At 35.6% G+C, this 25,097-nt stretch overlaps 1 protein-coding gene across 2 annotated transcripts; it reads left to right on the top strand.

The window, feature by feature from the left end:
- The first annotated feature begins 406 nt into the window (after positions 1 to 406).
- LOC113071721 (transcription regulator protein BACH2-like) lies at positions 407 to 24,650 on the top strand. 2 transcript variants are annotated; one of them, XM_026245009.1, is made up of 5 exons: positions 407 to 777; positions 14,417 to 14,694; positions 17,208 to 18,674; positions 22,007 to 22,213; positions 22,317 to 24,650. In XM_026245009.1, exons 2-5 carry the CDS (start codon positions 14,419 to 14,421, stop codon positions 22,761 to 22,763), a joined length of 2,397 nt encoding a protein of 798 aa, XP_026100794.1. In that variant the 5' UTR covers positions 407 to 777; positions 14,417 to 14,418; the 3' UTR covers positions 22,764 to 24,650. The 2 variants fall into 2 exon arrangements, with proteins under 2 accessions (XP_026100794.1, XP_026100795.1); XM_026245010.1 differs by having other exon boundaries at positions 408 to 777; positions 14,438 to 14,694.
- Positions 24,651 to 25,097: the final 447 nt, after the last annotated feature.

Raw genomic sequence — 25,097 nt, 5'->3', positions numbered from 1 at the left:
AATGATGAATAATTTATAAAACAATACAATTAAACTGATTATTTACTTGAATAATTTGCAATAGGTTACTACTACAGATTGGCTTTCTTGCTAAATGTACAGAGTTCAATTAATTTATACACGAATACTTACAATAGGTACCTGCTACAGTTTTTCTGTAAGGGAAAGGGATTTGAATGAATGAATGACTTTTTTTTATTACAGCTAATAAAATTTTATTGATTTATTAAATTAATAATTAAAATAATTAAAAAATGCTTTAAACTTATAATGCATCATTTAATAAACAATTAATGTAAACTTTTTTTCTAGAGGGTTTAAGTCAATGCTGCATGAGGTGTCAAAACCCCTTTATCTATGAAATCATTAGCTCGCCTGTCCGCTTGTACACTTCAGAGGGTGATTCATTTACAGGTGTGAAGATGTTGGTTCGCTAGATCGTTGAATTGACAAATTGTGAAACCACTGAATGGTTCGTGCTATTTTTTCCCTCTTTACTATGGGCGCATCGCCATGACGTCATCGCCCCAATGTCAACAATGTAGAAATTTAGAGGAGGCGCGTGCTGGAAATGCCACAATCAGCAAAGAGCAAAGCAAGTGCACGCCGTCTCGAATGTAACTCAACATAGACGGAGACTGAACACAGCGTTCCTCCGGCTTCAGAGAGACAACAATAACCCTGCACGCTCCTCCGGCTGCTAGCGAAGCGCGAAGAAAGAGACCATGTGAAGGCGTCTTGCAGAACATCTTCGCGCGGGAACGACTGAAAGTTTAGGTGAGTGTCCAAGCCGCCTGAGGTGCAGCTCGTTACAGTTTATGTGTGTTTTGGTTTGAGCGTCTTGTTGTTTGTGTAAGTTGTTTGTGGTCTGTGTAGAAGAGGCAATGTCTCATCACAGACAGAAAGCTTACGTCAACGTTTCTGGGTGTCAGTGCAGCTCTCTGACTGACTGTACATTTTTAGGTCTGCAGGTTAGTGCTGCATTTAGTCTCTGCTACTGTAGATGGCAGGTACAATTATGTGTTGGACCGGATCCGCTCTAAGACAATGGGAAACAGTGATTCAGCAAGACTGTTTAATTTTGTGTGTTCATTTCTCTGAAAAATCTGTCTTCTAATTAGAAGAGATATATATATATATATATATATATATATATATATATATATATATATATATATATATATATATAAATCTCAAAATAAATATTTTTGATAAATAGCAAAATAACTATTTTTGAAAATATATTAATATATTAATAATTAAAAACAATAATAGTCTATATATTTAGCTATCATCTTAGATATCAATACACTAAATATAAATTAATAGAAAATAGATTGACATTTTAAGCCAATAATAATTAAATCAAAGAACTTAAAAGTAATTTTATTCAGTGTTGGTGTTGTTACTCATTTGTAGGAGTTTTTACCGAGCACTTGCCTCATAAGCTGTATTTAAAGTGGGCTAATGCTGATGTTATAAAAGCACGAGTTATCTAGAAATGCTCACGTCTTTAAATAGAGGTGTGATGACTTTGGAGGAAGTAAAGCATGGCAAAGATCAACTAACCAAGCCTTTGGCGCAGTGAAAACATAAATCAAGAAATAATACACTTGATTTGTTCCTAAAAGTGTCTTATATTTGGAATCAGTTTCAAAGTAGGGATGTTGAAACATACTAAAAAAAAAAATATTGCAGCACAATGTTGTAATGAAAGAAGAAGTGCGAGAGGGCATTAGTTGGTGGCTTTGTGAATCTTTACAGTCACTCTGCTAAGTTTAGCTTGTGTTTTTTGTTCTTATTACTATATTTTGAATTGGACCAGTTTAAAAACACTTATGCTACAAAATCTCTTCTGAAATATCATCGTTATCCTCTCTCTGTTATTACTGTTTATGAAACCAGTTGCGTTGCACCACATACCCAGATTTGATGTGCTTTAGATTAAGCAGGGCAGGTAAAGATACGGTTAATGGGTGGATGAGGTGTTTGTGGTTTACTTCCTGTGAGATGAGATGTTCACAGGTCTTTGTGGTGCAGCTTATAGAGAAGCTTATTTCCTGTGCTCATTTCTATAAATATTAATATTGATTACGGATAGAAAATTCACATTTACCTTTTAACTTAAATTAGCTCTTTTTTTAACACTTTTGAACATCTTGCATGCATCTTTATTTAGAGCTGTGACCTTAGTGTGGTAATATCATGGTCTGGATGTGATAATGAGGTTCAACTGCACTGCATACTGATTACAGATGTTCAGTGCTCTCAGGATCTTTCTAACCATAAAAGATTTGGCTTGAAACTTGAGGCTGCTTTAGTGTTCATCCTGATTTGATCTCCAAAAAGTGTTTAGCAGGTCAAATCATTGACCTGTGACTAATCAATGCTTCGTCTTCACTGTGCTGTGCAGAGACATCTCCTTAGTCATGTAACAGTGGTTTGTTCTCCTGATGAAAGCACCTGTTTTGTCAGCAGTTGTGGGTTTGTCGCTTATCGCTGGTTGAGAAACAGTTGTTTGTCTTCTGCTCATGTTTGCAACACAACAGATGTTTCTTCATTGGCTGAAAACTGCTTCTGTAATACAATTGTTTGATGAAGCTAACTGAATTGGTTCTGTCATGAAGTGCTTGAGTCACTATATATATGTGACCTTAATGTTGAGCAGTGGAAGCTGAATTATTTGTGAGAGCTACACTACACATATATCAACATCAGCATATTTTGGAAACCAAATTATTGCTTTAACCTGATTTACAATGTATATTCTCTATTTAGTGAACCGTGGCTAGGTTTGGTTATTGGCCCAATTCAAAAACCCAAACCAATCCAAAGACTTCCTTCAGTGTCTTTGGAACATTTTATCGCATTTTGTTCGGTTACTTCGGAAAGAAATATCAACCTTTTTCTCAGTCATAATTTGAGCGATAATTCATGTCTGTAGCATAATGTTCACATTTATGCAAACCTCTAACCCATAGTATGAGCATTAATAACAGTGTAGCTTGCTGCAAGCACTAATAAGCCTAAACACTGCCATAGCGTATGTGCATGTCAATTTAATTCAATCTCTGCACCATCAAATCACTGACTGATGTGTTCAGAGTTTTGTTTTTGCTCATTTAGTTTCAGTTTGGCTGACTGCGGGTATGAATTTTTTTTCTTTTTTTTTTACCACAATATTGCAAAGCCATTTCTATACCCATTTCTATACTATGTTTAAAACTAATAATGAAGTGCCAGGTCATGATATGATGATACAAATGCCTCTAATGCCCACAGATGGGCCAAAGTGGGAGAGAAACGGAGCTGGAGTTCACTTGGCCACAGCTGTCATTTATTAACTATGTGGACTTGATGAACCCATTGAGTACTGGTTCACTTCCTGTTGGACAGCTAGAGTAGGGTTAGTATGAGACATTGACACAATCCAAGAGAATACAAACACAGCTAATGGGGCCATTAAAAGATGTCCTTAGTGGTGAAGGACATTTTTTATTTAAATTACACAGGACTGTCTGATGAAGAAAATGTTTCTGTAATAACTGGCCTGAACCACCAAAATGTCACCTTTGAAAATAATGTGAAAATACTTTTCTTTTTTTTCATTTACAAATAAATTAGATTTATACCTTAATTATATTAGTTATATTTTGTCTTTAAAAATAATAAAATAAACTAATATATATTATTTTTGGTCACAAAAACAATATTTATACATTCATATACATTCAATAAAAGTGAGTCTTGGGATGGGGGATGAGAGTAGTTATGTAGAAAAAAACAAGCATAATATTTGCCTTTAAAAATAAACATTTTAATTGATACAAAATACAGCAGTTTGATCATCGGCAGAATATATATATATATATATTTAATGGTATAGTGGAGTTTATAAATTGTAATATATTTATACATTTATTTATATAGTAGGAGTTACATTTTAGTAGTGCAGGATGAAGCTGCTAGAATCACGTTTCAAGATTTTGCATTTTTGCATGTTTGACAAAAAACCCAAGACGGTTCCATATGTTACCATGAGTTTTTTACGAAATTATGCATATCTCAGCCATTGCAGCTCCAGTCTGCAAACCCAAATGTATAGCCTCAAGATGCATTCACGCTGAAGTAGCTTGCACAAATCTCCAGCTACACCCCCATCTCGTTTTATTTCTTTGAATATAAAAGTGTCATGATGCTTACCGCAGCGGTTTTTGTATTTTACCGGAATCTTCTGCTTTGACGGACAGATGAAAGAGGCGCTGTGACTCTTATCCTGTGTTTGAAGTAGGTCATCAGCTGACTTAGGTAAAAGTAACCCAGCTGAATATGAATGCAGGAAACCAGCTGCGTAGTAAGCAGTAAATGCGTAAGGGTTTCAGTATGACATTTGGGTTACATTTAACCTCTAAACTCTTTGGTCACGCTCTCTATGACATATGCAGTTCATGCTGTTATTTCTAGTTTCCATAGTAGTTCAGTTAATGTACAAGATACAGTACTGTGAATTTAGACACAGCTAAAGCAAATTGTTAAAGGAATATTTCACACAAAAATGAAAGTTTGTTGAAAATGTACTCACCCTTAGGCCATCAAAGATATAGATGAGTTTTCTTCATCAGAACAGATTTGGAGAAATTTAGCATCACTTGCTCACCAATAGATCCTCTGCAGTGAATGGGTGCCACCAGAAAGAGAGTCCAAACAGCTAATAAAAACATCACAATAATAAAGAAATAATCAATTAACATTTTGAGAAGTTAAAACCTTTGTAATGAACAATTCTATCATTAAGGCATTTTAACTTTAAACTAGGGCTGTCAGTTTGACGTTAACCTTTTAACTGTCACCCCCATTTTTGAACATAGACGTGAAAGTACACTATTCACACTTAAATTGTTATAATTCATAAACGCTTCTGAATACAGATGAAAGGTTGGTCTCTTTTTAAAGAAGACAATCTGCAGATTATTGCAGAAGTGAAATCATTTAAGAAAATGAAAGCATATAAAAGTTATAGAAGTTTAAATTTACTGTAAATACATTTATTATTTTATTTTTATTATATTTTATATAAAATAAATATTTAATAAAATATGTTTTAATCCAAAATTGCTATAAAATTAAAGCCATATGTCTAAATAAGCTGTGTTCCAATTTTGAAGTTGATATAAAAAAAAAATGTATGTTCATATGCAATTTTGTTTAGGCATTATACCACAAAAAGCCACCGGGTGTCATTGAAACTCCATTGAATTTTTTGGATGCATTTGTTTGTCACAAATGTATCAATTTCTCTCTCAATATTATGTCTATGACAAAATAACCACCAAATATGGAATCTTGAGACTCAGACCTTTCCAACGATATGTATTTTGTCAAGATTATGAAATGTTTTGATTCTAAAATACCGTAATATATTTGGAATATGACCCCTCCCACTAAGGGGGAGGACCACGCTAAAAGATTTTAAAGTACGATTTCCATGGTAACGCAGTGTCCGATTTCAAAATGGTTTTTATAAGATGAATTTGGTGTATATAAGCTTACGAATGATATATAATTTATGATGATTACTAAAACATGTGATAGGGAAAAAGGAAGCGGAATAGATTTTTTGTGACAAAGGTCAGAACTCCAGTTATGATGTATATGTTTTGAGGTGCACTCTTTTTATAAATTAATCTTTTACTGTTCCTTCATAATTTTTAACAACAAAACGTGGTCAAATATCTATTTAGGAGTCTTAGACCTTTCCAACGATATATAGTTTGTCATGATTAGATTAGGATATAATTGTAATATATTGAAGTAAATTTAGGCGTCCCGTATACGGGACGGTGACATTTAACAGGTTTTAACTTAATGAATTAGTCATGAAAAAAAGTATGCGGTTAAATTATATTAACAATGTTAACGCACGTCTTATACTTCATACCAGTTGACTGTTGACAAATATGATGCAGGGGAACAACTTGTTTCCATAAATGCGGTTACACCCTAAAATTCTCATATTTATATCACAAGATAAATGACCTCACACGAGCAGCGATAGCAGTATCACCAGATTGAGCACAAGTGCAAATGTGAATTTATTCAACAGTTCAATAAATAAGAAGTTCATATTGTGCTTCATTTTAAACATACTATTGTTTTTTTGCTCAGTTTTGCTAATGAAAATATTAAAGACATAGGCCGACAGCAGAACTGTTGTGCGTTTGTGAGCAACACTGGTGTTTAGTTTCTGAATGAATCAGCGTTTTAAACAAATTGAGAGAACTAATGATTCAGAGGCCCATTCATATGAGAGAGCCGTTTACTGAATTCCTGAATGAATTAGCCATTTGAACGAATCCAATTAAGACATTTACCACCACCTGGCAGTTTTAGTTCCCGTTTAAGAGTATCATTTCATTTATTAAAGAAATAATAATGAATAAACATTAAAGGGATAGTTGACAATAAATAAATAGTATCATCATTTACTCACCTTCATGTCATTTCAAACCTGAATGACTTTCATTCTTTTGCGCAACAGAAGACTGTTGGTAACAAAGTTGTTTTGGTTTTTCTTCCTTTATGTTCCGTAGTTTATGTTAGACCGTTGTAGCCTAAATGTTTAGGCCTATGTTTAATAACTTTTGTTGAATCGTAAAATATTTCTTTCTAAAGCTACAATTTGTAATGTCTATTTGATACTTTCTTATTTAACACAATAATAGCTTTAATCTTTTGTGTGTTTTCTATTGCTTGATCTGTGCATGTTTCTCTCTTGTTCCAGACGAGATGACTTTTTCACTAGTGAAAGCAATATAATCGATAGAAGACTTGTTTTAGCCAGAAACAATGGTTTGAATTGGTTTATTTCTAACATGCAGATTTCCTCTTCACAAGACGTTTGATGGACTAAAACTGTGTGGGTTACCTGTGGATTATTGTGTGTTTTTTTTTTCAGCAGTTTGAGCTCTCATTCTGACGGCACCAATTTAATGCAGAGGAACTATTGCTGAGAAACGGATTCTAAATTTCTCCAAATCTGTTCTGAAGAAGAAACAAACTCATCTACTGTACATCTTGGATAGCCTAAGCAGGGAATGCCACTGTATCAAACAATGAAAAACCAGGACTGGAACTATCCTTTTCATAATGTGTAATTTGACCATGAATATCCTAGATTTCACTGAATTTGGTTACCTCTTTTGTTGCTATATTTTGCTTTGACTGAGTTCAGATGAGTGGTCCAGTCATACTCTCACTGCAGACCGATGAAACATACCTCAGGCAAGATGTGATGTCAGTGGATCAGCTGAAATAAGAGAGGTGTAGACAACTTCCTAGAAAATGAGGTGATAGAAATGAAAGGTCATTCCCAGTGGATTGAAATACCTGTGCTTATTTTAGGAAAGATCTATTGAAATGACAACAGTGAACTTCAGCTCAACTTCAGGGCGGTGATTCTTAATGTCATTGTAATATTGCTTTCTGCAGTTCAAGGAGAATAATTGAATGTGTCAGGTAGGGATATTCCAGTATCAAATTTTGCTGTTGCAATTAATTGCTCATGCTTTTATCACGGTATACGGTATTATCATGGTATTGAAATTTAAAAATTAAAAAAAAAAAGTGGTCATAGTACAGTATAACAGGTTAAATAACTTATCTTATAACAAAAATAACTGAACATTTAAATACAATAAAGCAATACAGAAAAATATATAAAGTTAAAAGTTTTACACAGATTAAAGTGCAAAAGACCGATAGGTATCACTTTACAATAAGACTTCATTAGTTAATCTTAGTTAATGCATTAACTTTCACAAAGAGCAATAGCTACATTTGCTACAGAAGTTATTAATCTTTGTTACAAAATACAAGTCTTAGTTCATGTTAGCTAATTAGCACAGCTGCAACTTTCGATTTTAACAACATGTTAATAAATATTGGAATAGAATACCTAAGATTAAAGAATGTTCAGAAGAATTTTTCATTGGCAGTTTATGTTAACTAATGAATTAACTAATGTTAACTAATGAAGCCCTAGTGTAAAGTGTGAATTAACAATAAAGGATCAAAACCCTTTCAAACAATATTTAAAGTATGTTGTAGTCCAAATTAAAATGAAAAAAAAAAGTTTGAAAATAAATAGCCTATTTAGTCTTAATATTTAGGTATTTGGCACTGTGATGATCACCACGGCGAATCCACAAAATCTGAATGGCTATTTAAAATTATTTAAATATGTTTTAGAAAGTAGTGCAGCTGCTTTATTTATGGGGTTTCCTGGGTAACAGCTGCATTTTCTGCAGTTTAGCGCCATCTGCTGTCAGAGAGTGAATGTGTTTTCATTCAGCGCGTCTCTCACGTGTTCTCCCATGTGCTTCTAATGCGTGCTTGTTTACATCAGAGCACACACGCTCTTTCAAGCAGCATACAGTGGTGGTGTGCATTTTGACCATGATGGGAATATCATTTTTTAAATGCATTCCAAATTCTGAATAATTTGTTATATATAAAATTATTCACTGTATTTAGAAGTGCCCACGATAACAATATCGTGCATATTCACTACCGTGATGTATTACAGAATACCAGCACATGTCTAGTGTCAAGAATTGAGACCACAATCAGGACTTTCTCATAAATCAAGGCCTTAATTAATCCAACAGTTTTGCCTAATTAGTCAACTGAATCAGAATACATTTTTAGGACACCACCTAGCATGGTTAGGTGTATCATTCTTGCAAACATTTCTTGCCTGTCAAATTCCATTCATTAGTACAGAAAAAGGTCTTGCCACCTAAATAATTTATGCTTTTTAGCGTTTCTCAACTGTTTGTTGTCCTGACATGCCTTCGTTCATGTCTTAGGTTGTCTTATATAGATAAAAAGTAATAAACTGTCTTCAAATGTGTATTTATGTTCTTCATCAAATTTGTGAAGCATGATGAAATTATAAGCACTCAAACCTTTTTTTTTTTTTTTTTTGCATTCCTTCTTTTTGATGTTTTGCAATCGGTTTGTGAGATCACAGCAGAATGAAATCTTCAAAGGTTTTCAGTGTTTCCTAGTTGATTATGTTAATCATTTCTACCAAGCTATTTGAGCCCAGAGTACTTGTGTGATATTCATTTAAAATTCATGATATTTTACTGTAGGGAGAAAATCAGGTGCAACCTGCTGGCTGAACCATCAGTCACCCTCAGACGGTTACTGCCTCCCATGCTGGCCTCAATTACCATCTGGTTAGAAAGGATGTCCAGGCCTTGGTCATGCTGACATCCCATCTACACTACATGTGAGCAACATGACGTGACAAAACTAGCATGCTCCAGTTTTAATCAAACAAGCTGTATAGACCAGACCATTACAAGCCAAACTGCAATGCGCACAAAATGTAGGCAGCATTGTTGATTTATATCTGGAGTGTTCTAGTTTTGTTGTGTTGTCAAGCATTACTCAAGTGCAAATAAGGTATTGAGAAAAAAGGAAAAAAAAGAGAAAAAAGGCAGTGAGAAAAAAAGTTCAGCTGTTTAATCTCTTCAATTCAAAAACTCTTCTATGCTGATGGCAAAAAATGGAGGCAACAGTGTCAATATTGGAATGTATTTTAATGTCTTTTTGTGTATTTTGCTAGTTCGCTAGGGCTGTGTCATTAGAAAATTTTGCCAATATCTTATAACTTGTGAGTATGGAATTAAAAGACAAGATATTTAGTAGTGTTGTCAATTTTAATTTCAATAGCAAAGCAAATTAATGTGATTGAATTAAATCTGCCCGTATCTCCTTCAATAAAATGCTTCAGTTATTAATTTGGCATCATCAGATTGCTTATGACAATTTTCTTGTCATAAAATATTTTTTATGCAAAAATAAAACAATCAGCGGTTTATGGTAAGATTAAAATATTTATTTAGCTAAATAATACTTTTTATCATTAAATGGATCAAAGACAAAATTATGGTATAGACATTTGTAATGTCACAAAATATTTTTTGTCAAAATGCTGTTCTTGGCTATTAATCCTAAAAAAAAAATGATCACAGTTTGCACAAAAATATTAAGCAGCACAACTGACTTAAACAGCTTTGCATCACAGGAATGAAAACATTTTTAAATATATTCAAATATTGTAATTATATTTCATAATATTTATGTTTTTACTGTTGATCAAATAAATGCAGCTTTGGTGAGCAAAATACTTCTTTTTTTTTTTAATGAAAACTTCTGCAAAGACATTTAATCTCAAAGTTAAACTTCTGCAAAGACATTTAATCTCAAAGTTAATCTAATGTACCTAAATGGACATCCGTTTATTATGCCAAATGAATGATAATGTACAGTCTCTTGTCAATTTAGTCTGAAATATCCATGATCTATGTTTTTAATGCCTCACCATCTGCTGATGTATGTACTGCTTGTACTGAAGTATGTTTATCCAGCTCAATGTGAGCTTCTGTCTATATTTATAGCTTGCTTGCTGTGTTTTTGTGTCACGGTTGCCTCTGCCCATATTAAAGACCGTTATGAGTCACTTCTCACTTCAGTCTCTGGGAAACCATGATTCATTCAAGCTCTGTTTCAGCAGGCAGTGCCCAAAATACTCTGGCATGGAGTCATCCCTATCTTTACACTAGAAAGGCTGCTTAGGAATGCCCTGATTGACTTGAGAACTGATATTTCAGCTGTTTAGCTAACACCTGATAATAAAATAAACAACTAATTTGTAGAACTGTAATTTATATGAATGAGTGAACTGGCACAGTTTACACTGGCATTTTTGTGTCCAACGAGCTAGATGTGAATGCAATCGTGACTGCATTGTGGGATATTTCCCACGGAGTACCAAAAAATAGCTTGTATTTTTCAAAGGGATCCATTCTTTCAAACTCCATTTGTTCACATCCTTTATTCCAGCTTGTGAATATGACAGTGACCCTCTGAAAGAGAGACCGCTAACCTTATTTTGAGCACAATAGTTCATTGTCGAAACTAATGATGTCATTGTTGAGTTTCCTGCTGGAAAATCCCCCCAAGATGAGCTCTTATCTAAGGTGTGTTGTGTCTCTCTGTTTGGTTGTGTGTGGTTTTCTCTCCTGCCCTGCAGGCTAAAAGCACCTGGCAGCACTGGATCACTGCTTCAGCAGCCTGCCACGTCCTGCAACACTAACCATGAGCTCATGGAATCTGCAGATAGCGGTTAGCCTATATATTTTACAAGGATGTGCTCATCAACTGTTCTCACAACCAGAGCATCATGCAGGCAGGCATAGAGTTCATGTGTACTTTAGGTCAGTGACAGAAAGAAATATATTTTTTTATTTAATATAGGTTTGGTATCTATTTAAGATAGGATCTATCTATCTATCTATCTATCTATCTATCTATCTATCTATCTATCTATCTATCTATCTATCTGTTACATTATATATATATAGCTACATAAATATTATTATCTGAAATGCAAATGGAAATCTGGACTATAGCAGTCTCTATAAATGTCATGGAAATTCCATTTATTTTCATCTTATTATTTAGGTTGTTGACTTTAGTCTCTCCTTATTAGCATGTTAAACCAGCTCACTTAAGCTTCTTTTAAAATACAGCATGCTATTATTCTCAGAAAGCTCTTCAGTGGTTGGAACCGAAAGAAGAGCTGCTGTAATCAGGTCAGTATGAAATTAGGCCAGGCTTCTCTTGGTGGTCATAACGGCCATATTACACCCTGAAGTAGGAGGCCTTGAATTTTATGTACTTTTTAATGAATGTCTTGGTGATTGTGTTAGAAATGGGGTCACTGCATTTGTGCTGTGTAATCAATTATTTAATGTTTGTCCATGTGGGATCTAATGGACTTCATATTCTTTTTTTTTTCTTTTTTTTGTATAAATGAGCTTAAACTAACTTTAATGGGATAGTTAACCCAAAAAAGTTTTTTTTCTTCATTTGAACATTTAAAGAAAATATTTGAAGAATGTGGGTAACCAAACAGTTTCTGGTCCCCATTGACTTCCATAACATGTTTTCCATTTTTGGAAGAAAGAAATTCATACAGGTTTTGAACAGCTTGGTGGTGTATAAATGACAACAGAATTTATCATTTTGTATTAAAAATATATATATTTTTTTTTAAATTAAAGTATTTAATTTCACTTTCTTTAGAAAATTGGAAATTGAAAAAAAAATTGTGCTGAAAAAAAAAGTATAATATCTGTTTATGCTAAATTAAGTTTAATTATCCAGATTTTTACCTTGTATATCTGTTCAATGCAATTTATCTAATTACAGTTTGTTACTAGAGTGTGTACATGCTTATCGCAGTCTCTTTTCCATCAAAGCAGTTATTATTCGTCCATAGTGGTGTTTGCAATGGATTTAGGTCGGGGAATTAAGGGCTTCATAAATTAGCAAGACTGCAGGGTTGGTCAGCATCGTGGACATTTTAACAGATGCTTTCTAATTATATTTCCATTCAGTCCTAGAGGAACAGAAACAGAATAGGCTGGTTCTGTAGTAGGTTTGTTTGCACAGCGACCGAACTGTTAAGCCTAGTTTTGCACTTGAATGAGTTTTCAGTGGATCACATTTCTCAGAGTAATTTGTCTTTTGATAACCCAGTTCATTGTACTGCATGTGCAACACTCACAATACACAATGCTTCAAACGACATTGTAATGATGCTCATCTGCATTATGGTCATGGCTGTCTGACATAGTCATGCATCAGTGTTGATGATGAAACATGCTGTAATTCCCTCTGTTTATTTGCATTGCATTTTTCCTTTTCAGAGCAGCTTCTCTGAATGAATTGACATGCTGGTGTTATCTCATTAGTGTGGGCAGAGCGAGCGAGTGACAGCTGCTATAAGACATTTTTTCTGTCAGTGTGAGTGGCTCTGTATGTGCTTTATTGGGAGATGTGTTAATGATTCACGAGCTGATGCTGAGATTACCAAAGCCAAGATGCTGAAATGCTGTGTGTTTGAGTGAGCAATTGCTATTCAACAGCTCATCTTCACTAGACTGGTTCAAAATAATTGGAATATTCCCCTTACTAGTTCCTCCTTTCAGCTTCTCACTGCCTCTAGGAATGAACGTAGTGTGATAATAGAGCAGAAAATACATCTTGTGTTGTAGAAGTATATGTAAGGGATGATGCACGGTGAACTGATCATTGTCGCAAAATAAATCTGGATCAGGTCTTCTGTCATCGTCAAGGAGTTTGTTATAAAGTCATGACTGGCTGACTGTAAATATTCCCAATTATCATATAAACATGGACATTGGTGTTAATGCATTACCTCACTTGTTGATTAACTTCCACTTACAGTCTTATGTGTATTATATCTTGTTTACATTTTCTTGATTTAACTAGGATTCTAACTATCATAAAAAGGTTTATGCTCAACATGTAACCATCATGAATACTGACATTTATATTCCGTAATATATACACTACAGTTATTTTATTATCTTAATTGTTTGTTGATTTACGCTTAGAAAATTTTAACAATTTAAATGAATTCTATTTATTATTTTTTAGATATTTAGATCATTTATATATTATTTAGCTAATTCTTCCTTTTGATTTAATTGTTTTGTCACATTTATTAATAAAATTGTATCTCTTTTTTTTGCTTCTGAAAATTTTTGGTTTCTGACCATCATCAAATGGTATAATCATTAATACTGAAAATTATATACAGTATAATTTGGAAGAATTTTGTATAGACTATAATTTTTTTTTTTTAAAGATATTCACTTTCAGCAAAGATGCATTAAATTGATCAAGTGATGCTAATGTCTTTTGCATTATTACTTTGTCTCTACATTTCAAAATTTCCCATAAATCGGGTTTCCTGTAATTATGTTTGGATCAGTTTTTTATTTTCAAGCTTTGGCTAGGTTATTATCATCTTCAAAATGGGAACGGCAGGAATAGTGCAACAGAGGCTACCACTATTGCAACCTGGTCTCGCAAAATAGGATCATATTCGTTTATGTAGTTTTAGCCATTTATGTAGTAACTGCCCTGTAAAGTACTCATCTGGCGGTATATGAGCTTAAGCGTGCTTATTTGAGTTATTTATTTTTTGAGACCATTACCCATCATATTGTATGCTAAAACTTTTGCTGTTTATGTGCGACTACAGTCTCTTGGAAGCTCTACTAGTGTCGCTTCGAAAATTCACATATCAAAGTCCTAATTATCAGCCCACTTTTGAAGCCGATACATGCTGCTAATTGGCCATCGGCTCAATTTGAGACATCTGTGCGATTCGCACCAGCAATTGTGCAATTGTTCATTAATGGTATTGAAGAATTGCCATTGAGATTAATAGCATATTTTTCCCCCCTTTAAGCTAGCTTTCTATCACATATGCAATAAAAAATTTTGAAACCTGAATAATGTAGAGCAGTCATGTCACTTTCGTCCACAGGCTCTGAGCAAGGAATGTCTATGGAGGAGAAGCCTGAAGCTCCCATGTATGTCTATGAGTCGACAGTGCATTGTGCCAACATCCTCCTGTGCCTGAATGAACAGCGGAAGCAGGACGTCCTGTGTGATGTGACAGTGCTGGTGGAGGGGAGTGAGATCCGTGCCCACAGGGCAGTGCTGGCAGCTTGTAGCCAGTATTTCTCCCTGCTGCTCAGGGGCCAGACGGAAAATGAGCCGGTCATCAACCTGCCACAGAAGGTGAGTGTCCTCATTTGGCAGGGGTACAGATTCAGCATACATTAACAGCCTGCAAGGATGCAGCTGAATGACCTGCACTGAAAACCTCACAAAAGTCCCAGCTGTGTCAGAGGAGGGGCGATATGAGATCTCTGAAAATGCATTTCCTGCATATAAACACCCTTATTTTCATTTCTTTGTTTCGTTTTATTTGTCAGTTTTAGGACTATTATTTCCTTTTTAATAAGGAAATTAATCAAAAGACTTGTAGCAGATAACCTTACCAGTCTGAAAGATTAAAAGACATCATTTCAATACACAGTGTTTGGAAATATTTTTTATTGCATTTAGAGTGAATGTAGAGTGCTGAAAAAAAAAATCAAGTCATGAAAATGAGTATCACACTACTGTTCAAAAGTTTGGTGTTTTTCAAGAAATGGATACTTTCATTCAGCTAGGAAACATTAAACTGCTCAAAAAAGAATGTACATGCTTTAAAATACATTAAAACATGTTTCCCAGTATCCACAAAAATATTAAGCAGTTTATGTTTTAAATATTAAAATGTTTTAACATTATATAATTTCTTATTTTTATTAAAGATAAGATTGTTTTGAAATTAATAATATTTTATTTTGTTTAGGAAGGGCACATTAATTTGATCAAAAGTGATGTTAAGGACATTTATATTGTTAACAAACAAATCTATAGCAAATAAATAGTTTTTTTCTGTTCATAAAAGGATCTTGTATATTTCCTAAAGCAGCGAACAACTTAATTATAATAATTGTTTCTTGAACACCAAATCAGCATATTAGAATGATTTCTGAAGGATCATGTGACACTGAAAACTGGAGTAATGGCTTAAATTATTAACTGAATTAAATGATTTTTTAAAATATTTCAATAATATTTCTGTTATGTGTAGTGGTGGGTGGTTTGACCAAAAATCCGCATCACAGCTTCTTTTTTTTCTGACTGTGCTTTTATATGAATCAGAATACATGAAATTGGATTGTGTAATAATTTCACAATTTAAAGCAAAAAAAAAACAGAACGGTCTGGCTTAAGCTATGTGAAACTATTCTACGTAAAACATATCTGCATGAAACAAAAACAGCAGACAGGCTGAATGAGAGCTTGAGAACATACTGTGAAAGAAATGTGCTTGTTGCTAGAGAAGTCCGACAGGAATGTGTCAGTGCAGAAAACATGTTCATCATCTGCAGCTTTGAGTTGAAATAATTGCTTATGTTGTTTACCAGAAGTGTTACCAAAGTTCCCTCTCAGAACTTGACTGTGCTTGAGGAAGTATGATTAATTCATGGCTGATTCTCTATGTTGTAATACTTAGGTGCTTTGCGATCTCAAAGCTCAAAGTTATATTACAATATCCCAGATATGTCAGAAGGCCCCCATTTGCCTCCGCTTATATATTAATTATCATTCATCTTCAAAACACTTAATGTCAAATTGTATTCTGGAGTGACCGGGAAATTGGCTTCATATCTCATTCTCTCTTCAGAGCCGTGCTGTGCTGTTTCCCTCTTGCTTTATAGTGTGGAGTCTCTGCTTTCTGCTTTGTGTGCGTGTGTGTGTACATGCGTCCCTGCCTGCTGCCCTCATTAGGATTGCTGGTTATAACATTAAAGGAGTCTCATATGGCGCTTGGCTTCCATAAAGACATGCTTCTGCAGGCGGCAGCTGCTGATGCCAGCTGAAAATAGATCCACAGAATGCTCAGCATTTTCCCCCCTAGCTCTTCTATTTATTTGCAGCTCTGGGAGGACTGACTGAATGTCTGGGGGAGCTGTATTTTCAGCAGGATGACTTTCTATTTTAAAGGTGATGTTCTTGATGTGGTTGCGCTGCCCCGAGCATTCATGGATACCTCCGAGAACGATAGAGTGATTGAAAGTGATGAGAAGGGTGGTTTATTTTTGTTCTTGACACTATGCAGTTCACTTCATTTTATTACTTGATGCAAAGCTTTTGAGACATTGAATAGGAAGCTCAGATACTTTGTAGCATAGATGCAGTTTTTTTTATAGCATGATTTATAAAATGTGTTTTGAGGATCAGCTGATTATTCTCAGTCATTTGTTGTCAAGGTTTCCACAAAAATTTTAACCAGAACAATTTTTTTTTGAGAGATAGAGTAGACAGGAAAGCATTAGGTGGAGAGAGGATAGCGGGATCAGCAAAGGACCACGAAAAGGGTTTTCAAACTCAGGTCACCACACTAAACATGAGGTTATTGGCACTGACAGTAGTGTCAAATTGTATCTTTTATGTATCTTTTTATCCATGTATCTTTTAATCTATTTATTAATAAGAAACATCAGTTCATCACAGCCTTTTTTAATTCTCCTAAAGGAGGTAGAAAATGTATGGAAATGATGGCAGGAAACCTTGAGTAACAGTATAAGTGGTTTTGGGGAAACAAATAAAAAATCACAAAAGTGCTACTTTAATTTGATTAAAATGCCACTAATGACCCTGAAATATCAGCTTGGTTTGTTTTCTTTTTATAGATCACGGAGAAAGGCTTTACCCCACTGTTGCAGTTTGCTTACACAGCCAAGCTGCTGCTCAACAGGGACAACATCCAGGATGTCATGTGTTGTGCCGAATTCCTGGGAATGCACAACCTTGAAGACTCCTGCTTCCACTTCCTACAGGCCCAGATGAAAAGTGAGGCTGATGGCATGCAGACCAGCCAGAATCCACCATCACCCAAGACTCTGGTTCAAAACCATTATGATAATGGATTAGAGGATGCAAATGTGAAGCCAAGTGACTCCAAACCACCACTGCCTGGATCAAGGCTGCACCCTGAAACTGAGAAATTAAAAGTCACCAACAACCTGCACCAATCAGACCAACCTCCAACTTTCGACATCCCTCGTTATCCCAAATATAGAAAGTACCATCAGGTTCTTGTTGAGCACAACGCAACCACCTCCTCTCACAGCAGTACCTCAAGCTTACACGGCTCCCTGCAGGATACCGTCACCAGCAGCGATGCCCAGGGCCTTAATCTTTCCAAGGTTAAAGCAGAACCACCAATTGGGGAAGACTGTGTGCCACTAGACTTGTCCGAGTTGGAGCAGGACGGTCTGGTTGGGGGTAAAGGGAGTGAGATGGAAATGGAGTTTGAAGGAAGACAACTTAGTTCAACGCCCATCGAATTGCCTGTGAGCAAGCGATCACCAGTGTGCCTGCGCTCCCTTGTTAAAAAGGAAGTCACATCTTCGGATCATTGTCTTACGGCTGATCTGCAACTCACCAGCAGAACCTCTCCCCTTCGAGAACCACAAGTTGCTCCAAATTACTTCCAAAAAGACTATCAGGCCTTCGTTGGGGGACTTGGAGTGACAGCCTCAAAGAAAGCTGAGAAATTAACAGATGACTTGTCACTCAAGTCACTTTCCTTTGAAAGAATCAATTCCCAAGAATCTGAACGTGAGAGTGACCGAAGAAGTGTCATCTTCTCCTCTCAAGCCCCTTATCATCTGGCGGCACCCGCACACTCTTATCCGGGTGAGAGCTGTTTGGGCCAGGAGACCTCGAATGACTTATGGGCAGGTTCCAGCCAGTCGTTCCCCTGCTCCCAAGCACTGTCCCCAACTTCTGTCTCTCAAGAGCCAGCATTGGCCTACCGCCGCCGGCCAAAGAGCAGCTGTCCGGTGCCCATTAAAATGTGTCCGCGTTCGTCTCGTGCCGAGAGCCACATCAGAACCTCCAGCTCTTGCTCTTCCTACTCCTACGCTGAGGATGGCAGTGGAGGATCTCCTTCCAGCCTGCCCCAGTTTGAGCTCTCTACCTCTCCTTGTTCCACCATGGCACGATGCCTGGCCCTTGAACACCAGGAGCATAGCATGTCAGGGCCACCAAAGATCAAGTGCGAAAAGTCATACGACACCAATTCCAGTGACGAATCTGGATCTTTTTCAGATGGAGATAGCGAATCATTTCCCATCAAAGAGCACACTCAAGAGGTTGGTATATGTTTGGAAATATTAAGTTGCACATTGTGTATCCCAAACAAATAAAAAAGTTGATATTAAAACTTGCAGTGTTACACTACATGATTAATCAAAATAAAGCTGAAATCATGATTTAATTACATAGATATGTATGTCAGTGCTGCATGTTTCAGAGTGTAGCACGGCACTGTGTTCATTTACACGTGATTAGTTCATGATCCAGTGTTTTCAGCAGCTGCATTTGGTCGCTTAAATGTGCATTTGGCAACTTCTGCATGCCAACCATCTTCCCAGACTTGAAGAATAACTCTCATTTAATAATAAATAATAACTTGTGTTTTCTCTACCCGAAAATCAAAGCCCAGTGGTTTGAATTATAAAAAAGTTAAGTCCAAAATTATTAGTAGTATTGTAATTTAACAGTTGTACTGTAATGAGATGATAGTAGTTCTTATTTGGTTTAATTTGCAATTTAATTGTAATTGTATTATTTATTATATTATAGTTGTATAGATATATAATCACAGCCTTTTTGCCAAATTGTACATCCCTTCAGACAAGCACAGCAACCCTGAAGCTTTTTTAAAAAAATGCAGACTTTATATAGCAGTCACAATTTTTATCAGGCACTTCTATCAAATCACTTCTTATTTAATATTATTATTATTATTATTATTATTATTATTATTATTATTTGTTACCCCAAACAGTCCAGCCCTTTGCAGTGGTTGGCACACATTTTGTTGACATTTGAGCTTTTGATAGGCACAAGTTCAAATCCAATCTTGATCCCATTAAAAAAACAAAAATCCCCATAAATAATTATGAAAAATATTATCATTACAAAACATTCCCACATTTGATTCCCGAGCTTCTGAGATTGAGAATCAAGCTGCAGTAACTTGGCAAACACTGGAGGGTTGCCATGGCAATAAGCTCTGAGCCGTCCTTCTTCCTGAGGTCCCAATGACATAATTGTTCCTCCTCTTGACAACACTGACACATTGCCTGTTCAAGAATCTGTGTATGATAATTTGCTGTCTCATTAAGTCGTTAGATTTTTTTGATGACCCAATTGAGTTGTTGATGTCAGTATACAAATGACTAAAGAGTTGTTGTTTTTTTGTGAGATTCTTAGAGTGTGTTTTGAAGGCAGATCCATAAAAGCCAGATATTTCAAAGCAGCATTATGAAACTGATAGCTTTAGATTCTGCAGTCTGATTGGATGAGTTGTAGCTGTTGTAAAATAGCTGATATACGCACACCTGTGAACGAACATTAGTTCATCATTTTTTGCTGCATTGCCTGATGACTGTAAACATTATACTTAGCCTTATGTACTGCAGAATTACTTATAATTCGTTTTTTATTCGTCTCTTTTTGTTTTTCTTATAATACATAAAACAAGATAGCATTAATATCGTATTGTTAAGTAAGGTTATGTTTCATCTTGTATAAACATATATTCTGTCTTACTGCTGTGGCACATTTTTTAAATTTGCTCTTAACTTGTTTGTACTGTACTTGGAAAATGAAAACCAAACATCTACAATTAGGATTATATGTACTATATATGCATTCTCTGAAAACAACTTTTAATATATTATGCAGTATTTCTTCTTAAACCAAAGTTCATAGTTCACCCCAATATGAAAATTCTGTCACCCTCATATTGTTACAAACCTGTATGGATTTCTTTCTTCCAAAATGTTTATGGTCTCCATCGACATCCATAGAATAGAAAGTTCCACAGGAGGGAAAAACATATTGTAGTATTTTGGGAAAATTCTGATACTATGGAAACTCATACAGGTTTGGAATAACATGAGGATAAGTAAATCATGACCATTTTCTTTTTTGGATGGACTATCTGTGCCGTACATTAAGTACATTGAACTAATTTCAGGTATATTAGATATTAACTGGTTTAAACAGTATTACTTAATGGATGAATTGTTTGCTTGTCAGTATCAATAAATGTTAACCATTTCATGATCATGTGATGATGGCAAAAAAGGAACCATGGTATTTAAATTAGATTTGTAAGAATACTATAGTACACGTGCAAAGCACCATGGCAATACCATGCAATTTTTTATCTTTCACAAAATTAAGAAAAATAAATGGTTATGAAATAAAGCAAAATTTGAACCAAATATAGTGTAGAAATCTCTTCAGAAACAATCTTTCTATAGCCGTCTTTATTTTGCCCTTCACTCTGCCTGAGTTTAAAGCTCCCAGCTGCAGGTCCCCAGACAGAAGTGGGACAGCGGCCCCCAGGCTCCCATCTGAGGATGGGCCGCTTCACCTCACTGGCTAACAGATGAGCCCTACTTCACAGTATGAGTGCCTTCTCCCAGAAACAACCTGACTTCAGAGAGAAGGAGAGGAGAAAAACGTGCCTGTGCTGCTGGAAGCCTAATCTGTCATTCTAGCCTTATTACAGAGCTCTCTGTAGTAGAGCGGTTAAATATAGACCTCCATTTTACACAGACTGAGCAGTGGCACAAGGTCACAGCAGAGAGAGGGAGTATTCGTCATGGTGATCACTATGACCAGCTCCCTCAGCAGACTTAAGTCAGGTTTCATCTTTGTCTTTGCATGGAAATGAGAATCCAGTGGCTATTAACAGAATTTGTAACTGAACCATAATGTGTCCTGTGCTCATCTTCATTTGCATGACATGCTTGAGCTGTGCTATGATTAGTTGAACAATATAAAGATGGTAAATTTAAGCTCTTTGCTGTAGCTTATTACAAGCATATATTACCAACCCACCTAAAAATCCTAAAATCGACATTTACAGTGGTTTTAAGTAATCATACCATATAGAATTTTATGGAATCTCTGTCAATTTTAAACTGTGTAAGTTGAAACATTTCGACAGAATGACTGATCTGATCATTTTAGCATTACATAGCATTTATGTGGAAGCTATCTCTATCTATCTATTTATCTATCCATCTTCTCTAACTATAAGTGTGTGTATATGTGTGTGTGTGTGTGTGTGTGTGTGTATTACAAAAAATACTTTTTTTGAAAATTAGGTTGTTTATTTATTGTTTTATATTTGATGAGTTTGCGCAGTTTAGTTTTTCCTATAGTTTAAGCCTGACTGCAAATAAATAAAACATTTCATACAAGTTAGATGGCAGTGTCATCTAGTGGTGAAGTTCCATATTTTCTGTGAAGGTTGTGTGAGATTTGCAGAATATATACATATACATATTGTAAGTGTGTATATATATAATTGTTGTTTGTTAATATTACGTTTCTTCCTGTATATGAAGTAACATGCTGCTGCAGTAAAGCATCTTAACTCTAATGTGCTGTCAACTTGCAGGTGAAACTGCCTTTCTCAATAGACCAGATCACAGAGCTTCCACGCAATGACTTTCAGCTGATGATAAAGATGTATACGCTGACCTCAGATCAGCTAGAATTCATCCACAGCATGAGACGCCGCAGTAAAAACCGCATCGCAGCTCAGCGCTGCAGGAAAAGAAAGCTGGACTGCATCCAGAACCTGGAGCATGAGATTCACAAACTGGTAGGCAACACCAACAACGTCAGAACGTTTGCTTGCACGCTTCACAAGAATCTAGATTTTTCTAAATCCCCTACATTTATTCCATGTGTTTCTCCTCTACTAGGTCTGTGAGAGACAGAAGCTCCTAACCGAACGCAGCCAGCTGAAGATCTGCATGGGGGAGCTGTGGGAAAACTTCTCCTTTTTGTCTCAGGAGGTTTGTAGGGAAGAACAGCGGAGTCCAGGACAGTCTCAATCTCTGTATAATCTACACCCAGACCCAGTTTCACCCGGCCCAGATCTTCAAATCTCTCCCAATCCCACCAGTATAGATGTCACTCTCACCTCACATAACAGTGTGGTGTCGTCCACAGGCTCAAATGACTGCCAGGCCATAGTCGAATCACCACACTCGCATCTCAGAGTGGACAGAGAGGCTGTGCCACCCCAAGACACTGTCACCTCTGAGAGGTCAGAAGCTTCCCACGTGGGCAGCTCAAGTGTGACGACTGATTTCTGCCTGGAAATGACCGAGAAGTGCACGACAGAAGAGCTGCCTGAGAGAAACTGAGTCCGGTAAACTGCATTCATATCTTTTATCATGACAATTGGTTATGTGTTACGTTTTTTTGCCAGTGTTAAGTTTCGTTTGTCACTGCTTTAGGGGACTGTTTTGTTGTTACGCCCATGGCCCATTTTGTTTGTGTGTGCATATGGATTTGTTCTCATACATGCTGTATAGGATGCTAAAGTCATTTCGTTTTGAACATTACTTTTTCGTTTTTTTCATATTCATCATATGGTATCTGGTTCTCAGATTTATCTCAGGAATTGCATTTTTTATTAATTGTTTTTGGTAACAGTCAGCATATGCAAATGTGATATTGAGTGGTGGAAGTGTTTTGTATCTATTGTGCATTTAAGCATTCCTTACAAAATGTAATACCGGAGAAACTAAACAGCTGCTCACCTGAATTTGCAAGAAGCCAAGCAATCTGGTTGTCAACATGGAAAAATCGACATCTGATCTCTTTCTGTAATGTTACAATGGAGAGCTCTTCTACAAAATGGATGATGAAGCAATGATGATGAGCTGCCTGAATGGTCCCTCAAACATTTTGTGATGAAGCATCATTTGTTATGGAAGCAATTTCTTTTTTTTTTTTTTCGAAGCTCGGTTTTTTAGACTGTTAAAATGATTGATCAGGGATGTCTGTTGTATATAAAACTCTCCAAGCAAACTTTAGTAAATTCAGTTATTCTGACTTGGTTCATTTTGGCAGCTCACACTTGGATCTCTTAGATCTGATTTGATTTCTTCAGGGCGTTACGCACATAAGAGTTTAACTGGGGTCAGAAATTAAATCAAATGTTAAAAAAATTTTAGGGGGGGGGTTGCAGAGGGGTTTTTATTGTTAAAATTTTTTGTATACTTTAACAGTCCACTCTGGTCCTAATATTTTCACTTTAAAAGTTCTCAATTCACTCCCTCAATCAGTTTTGGTGTAATTTTCACTAGTCTTATAACACTTTTACATTTTTGCTTTAATAGCATGGTGAAAATTCAAGCCTTAAGATAAAAACAGTTGGAAAAGCTTAATGCTGCATTTCTATTTTTGTTTCTGACATTGTTGTTGCTTTAAGCTACCGCGCGTAGGAGCCACTCGTATCTGCACTGACACTGTAAATTAAGTTCAAAGGTGAGATGGGTTATGTGTTTTAATGTTAATCATTTTAGTCTGTTTACTTTAAATTATTGTGGACTGCATGACTTTAATTAAATGTAAGACTTGATTAAGCTTCATGTTTAATATTTTGTTTTACCAAAAGTTTTGGGAATCTGATTGAACAAATTGGGAAAAATCAATCGAAAACATCTCATATAGTCATGTAGGTTAATTCGTGTCCCATAAAAGATGACTCTCATAAAATTGACTGTCAAGACTTCAAATATGTCCTCATGATGTTTTCAAATTTCCAGAGTAAATTATTCAGAATTCTGTTCATATTCCGAGTTTTTATACTCATGAGCTTTGACTAGAGATTTGGATAAATCAGGCATCATGCCTTTGTTATATGATGCACCACAGTTGTGATATGAATATTGGTTATTAGTTTACATGTAGTAGAGAAATTTTTGACATTCGCGGATCTACCTGTAAAATCGATATACCTCTCATCTCGAACAAGGTCTGTAGCAAAACTGGTTTACAACCTTTTTAAAAGACGTTTTACAATCATTTCTTTTATGTAGATTTTGTATGTATTGTACATATTCTGTTTATAGGTATTTGTGGGATTCTTTGCAAACGATTGTTTTGCTTTCTTTTGTTAATCGAATCTTGAAAAGTTGTGACCTCAATGTTCATAATCTGTATTTGTTACATTTCTTGAATGTGTCCACGTTGGATTTGTCTACTAGGATGTTAAATAAATTGCCAAGCATGTTTTATGCAGATTGAACGTGTTTTGCATCATTTGCTCCAAGGAGTATAAAATTTGCATGAACCATATTCACCCCGAATTCAAACACAAACAATGTTGGAAATAAGAAAACTTTTATTTTCTTCAGAATTTGACGTAAGTGTCCATCAGCTTGCATCACATTTTATGGATGTAAGCTAAATGATTTAAAAATGTTCTTTTTGCCAGCCGTCTGAAGGTCTGAAGCTTTTAGAAATATGCACAAATGTCTTTTGGCTTCCATAAGTAGACATGGAAAAAAATGTATACCGTGCTTCACTGCTAAATTAAGGTGCTCACAATAAAAAATAAAAAATAAAAAAAAGGAACCGTACAAAACAGCACTTCTTGTACCGCAATGAAGCTGCGTTAGACCAGTGCTTTCCAAGCCGAGCAGATCCGAGTGCAAACCCTTTGTCACTGATATCTCCATTCATTTCTG

The sequence above is a fragment of the Carassius auratus genome, unplaced genomic scaffold (assembly GCF_003368295.1).
Source record: "Carassius auratus strain Wakin unplaced genomic scaffold, ASM336829v1 scaf_tig00007919, whole genome shotgun sequence".
Lineage (NCBI taxonomy): Eukaryota > Metazoa > Chordata > Actinopteri > Cypriniformes > Cyprinidae > Carassius > Carassius auratus.
The sequence above is the reverse complement of the archived record's forward strand: the minus strand, read 5'-3'. Positions and strand labels throughout refer to the sequence as shown.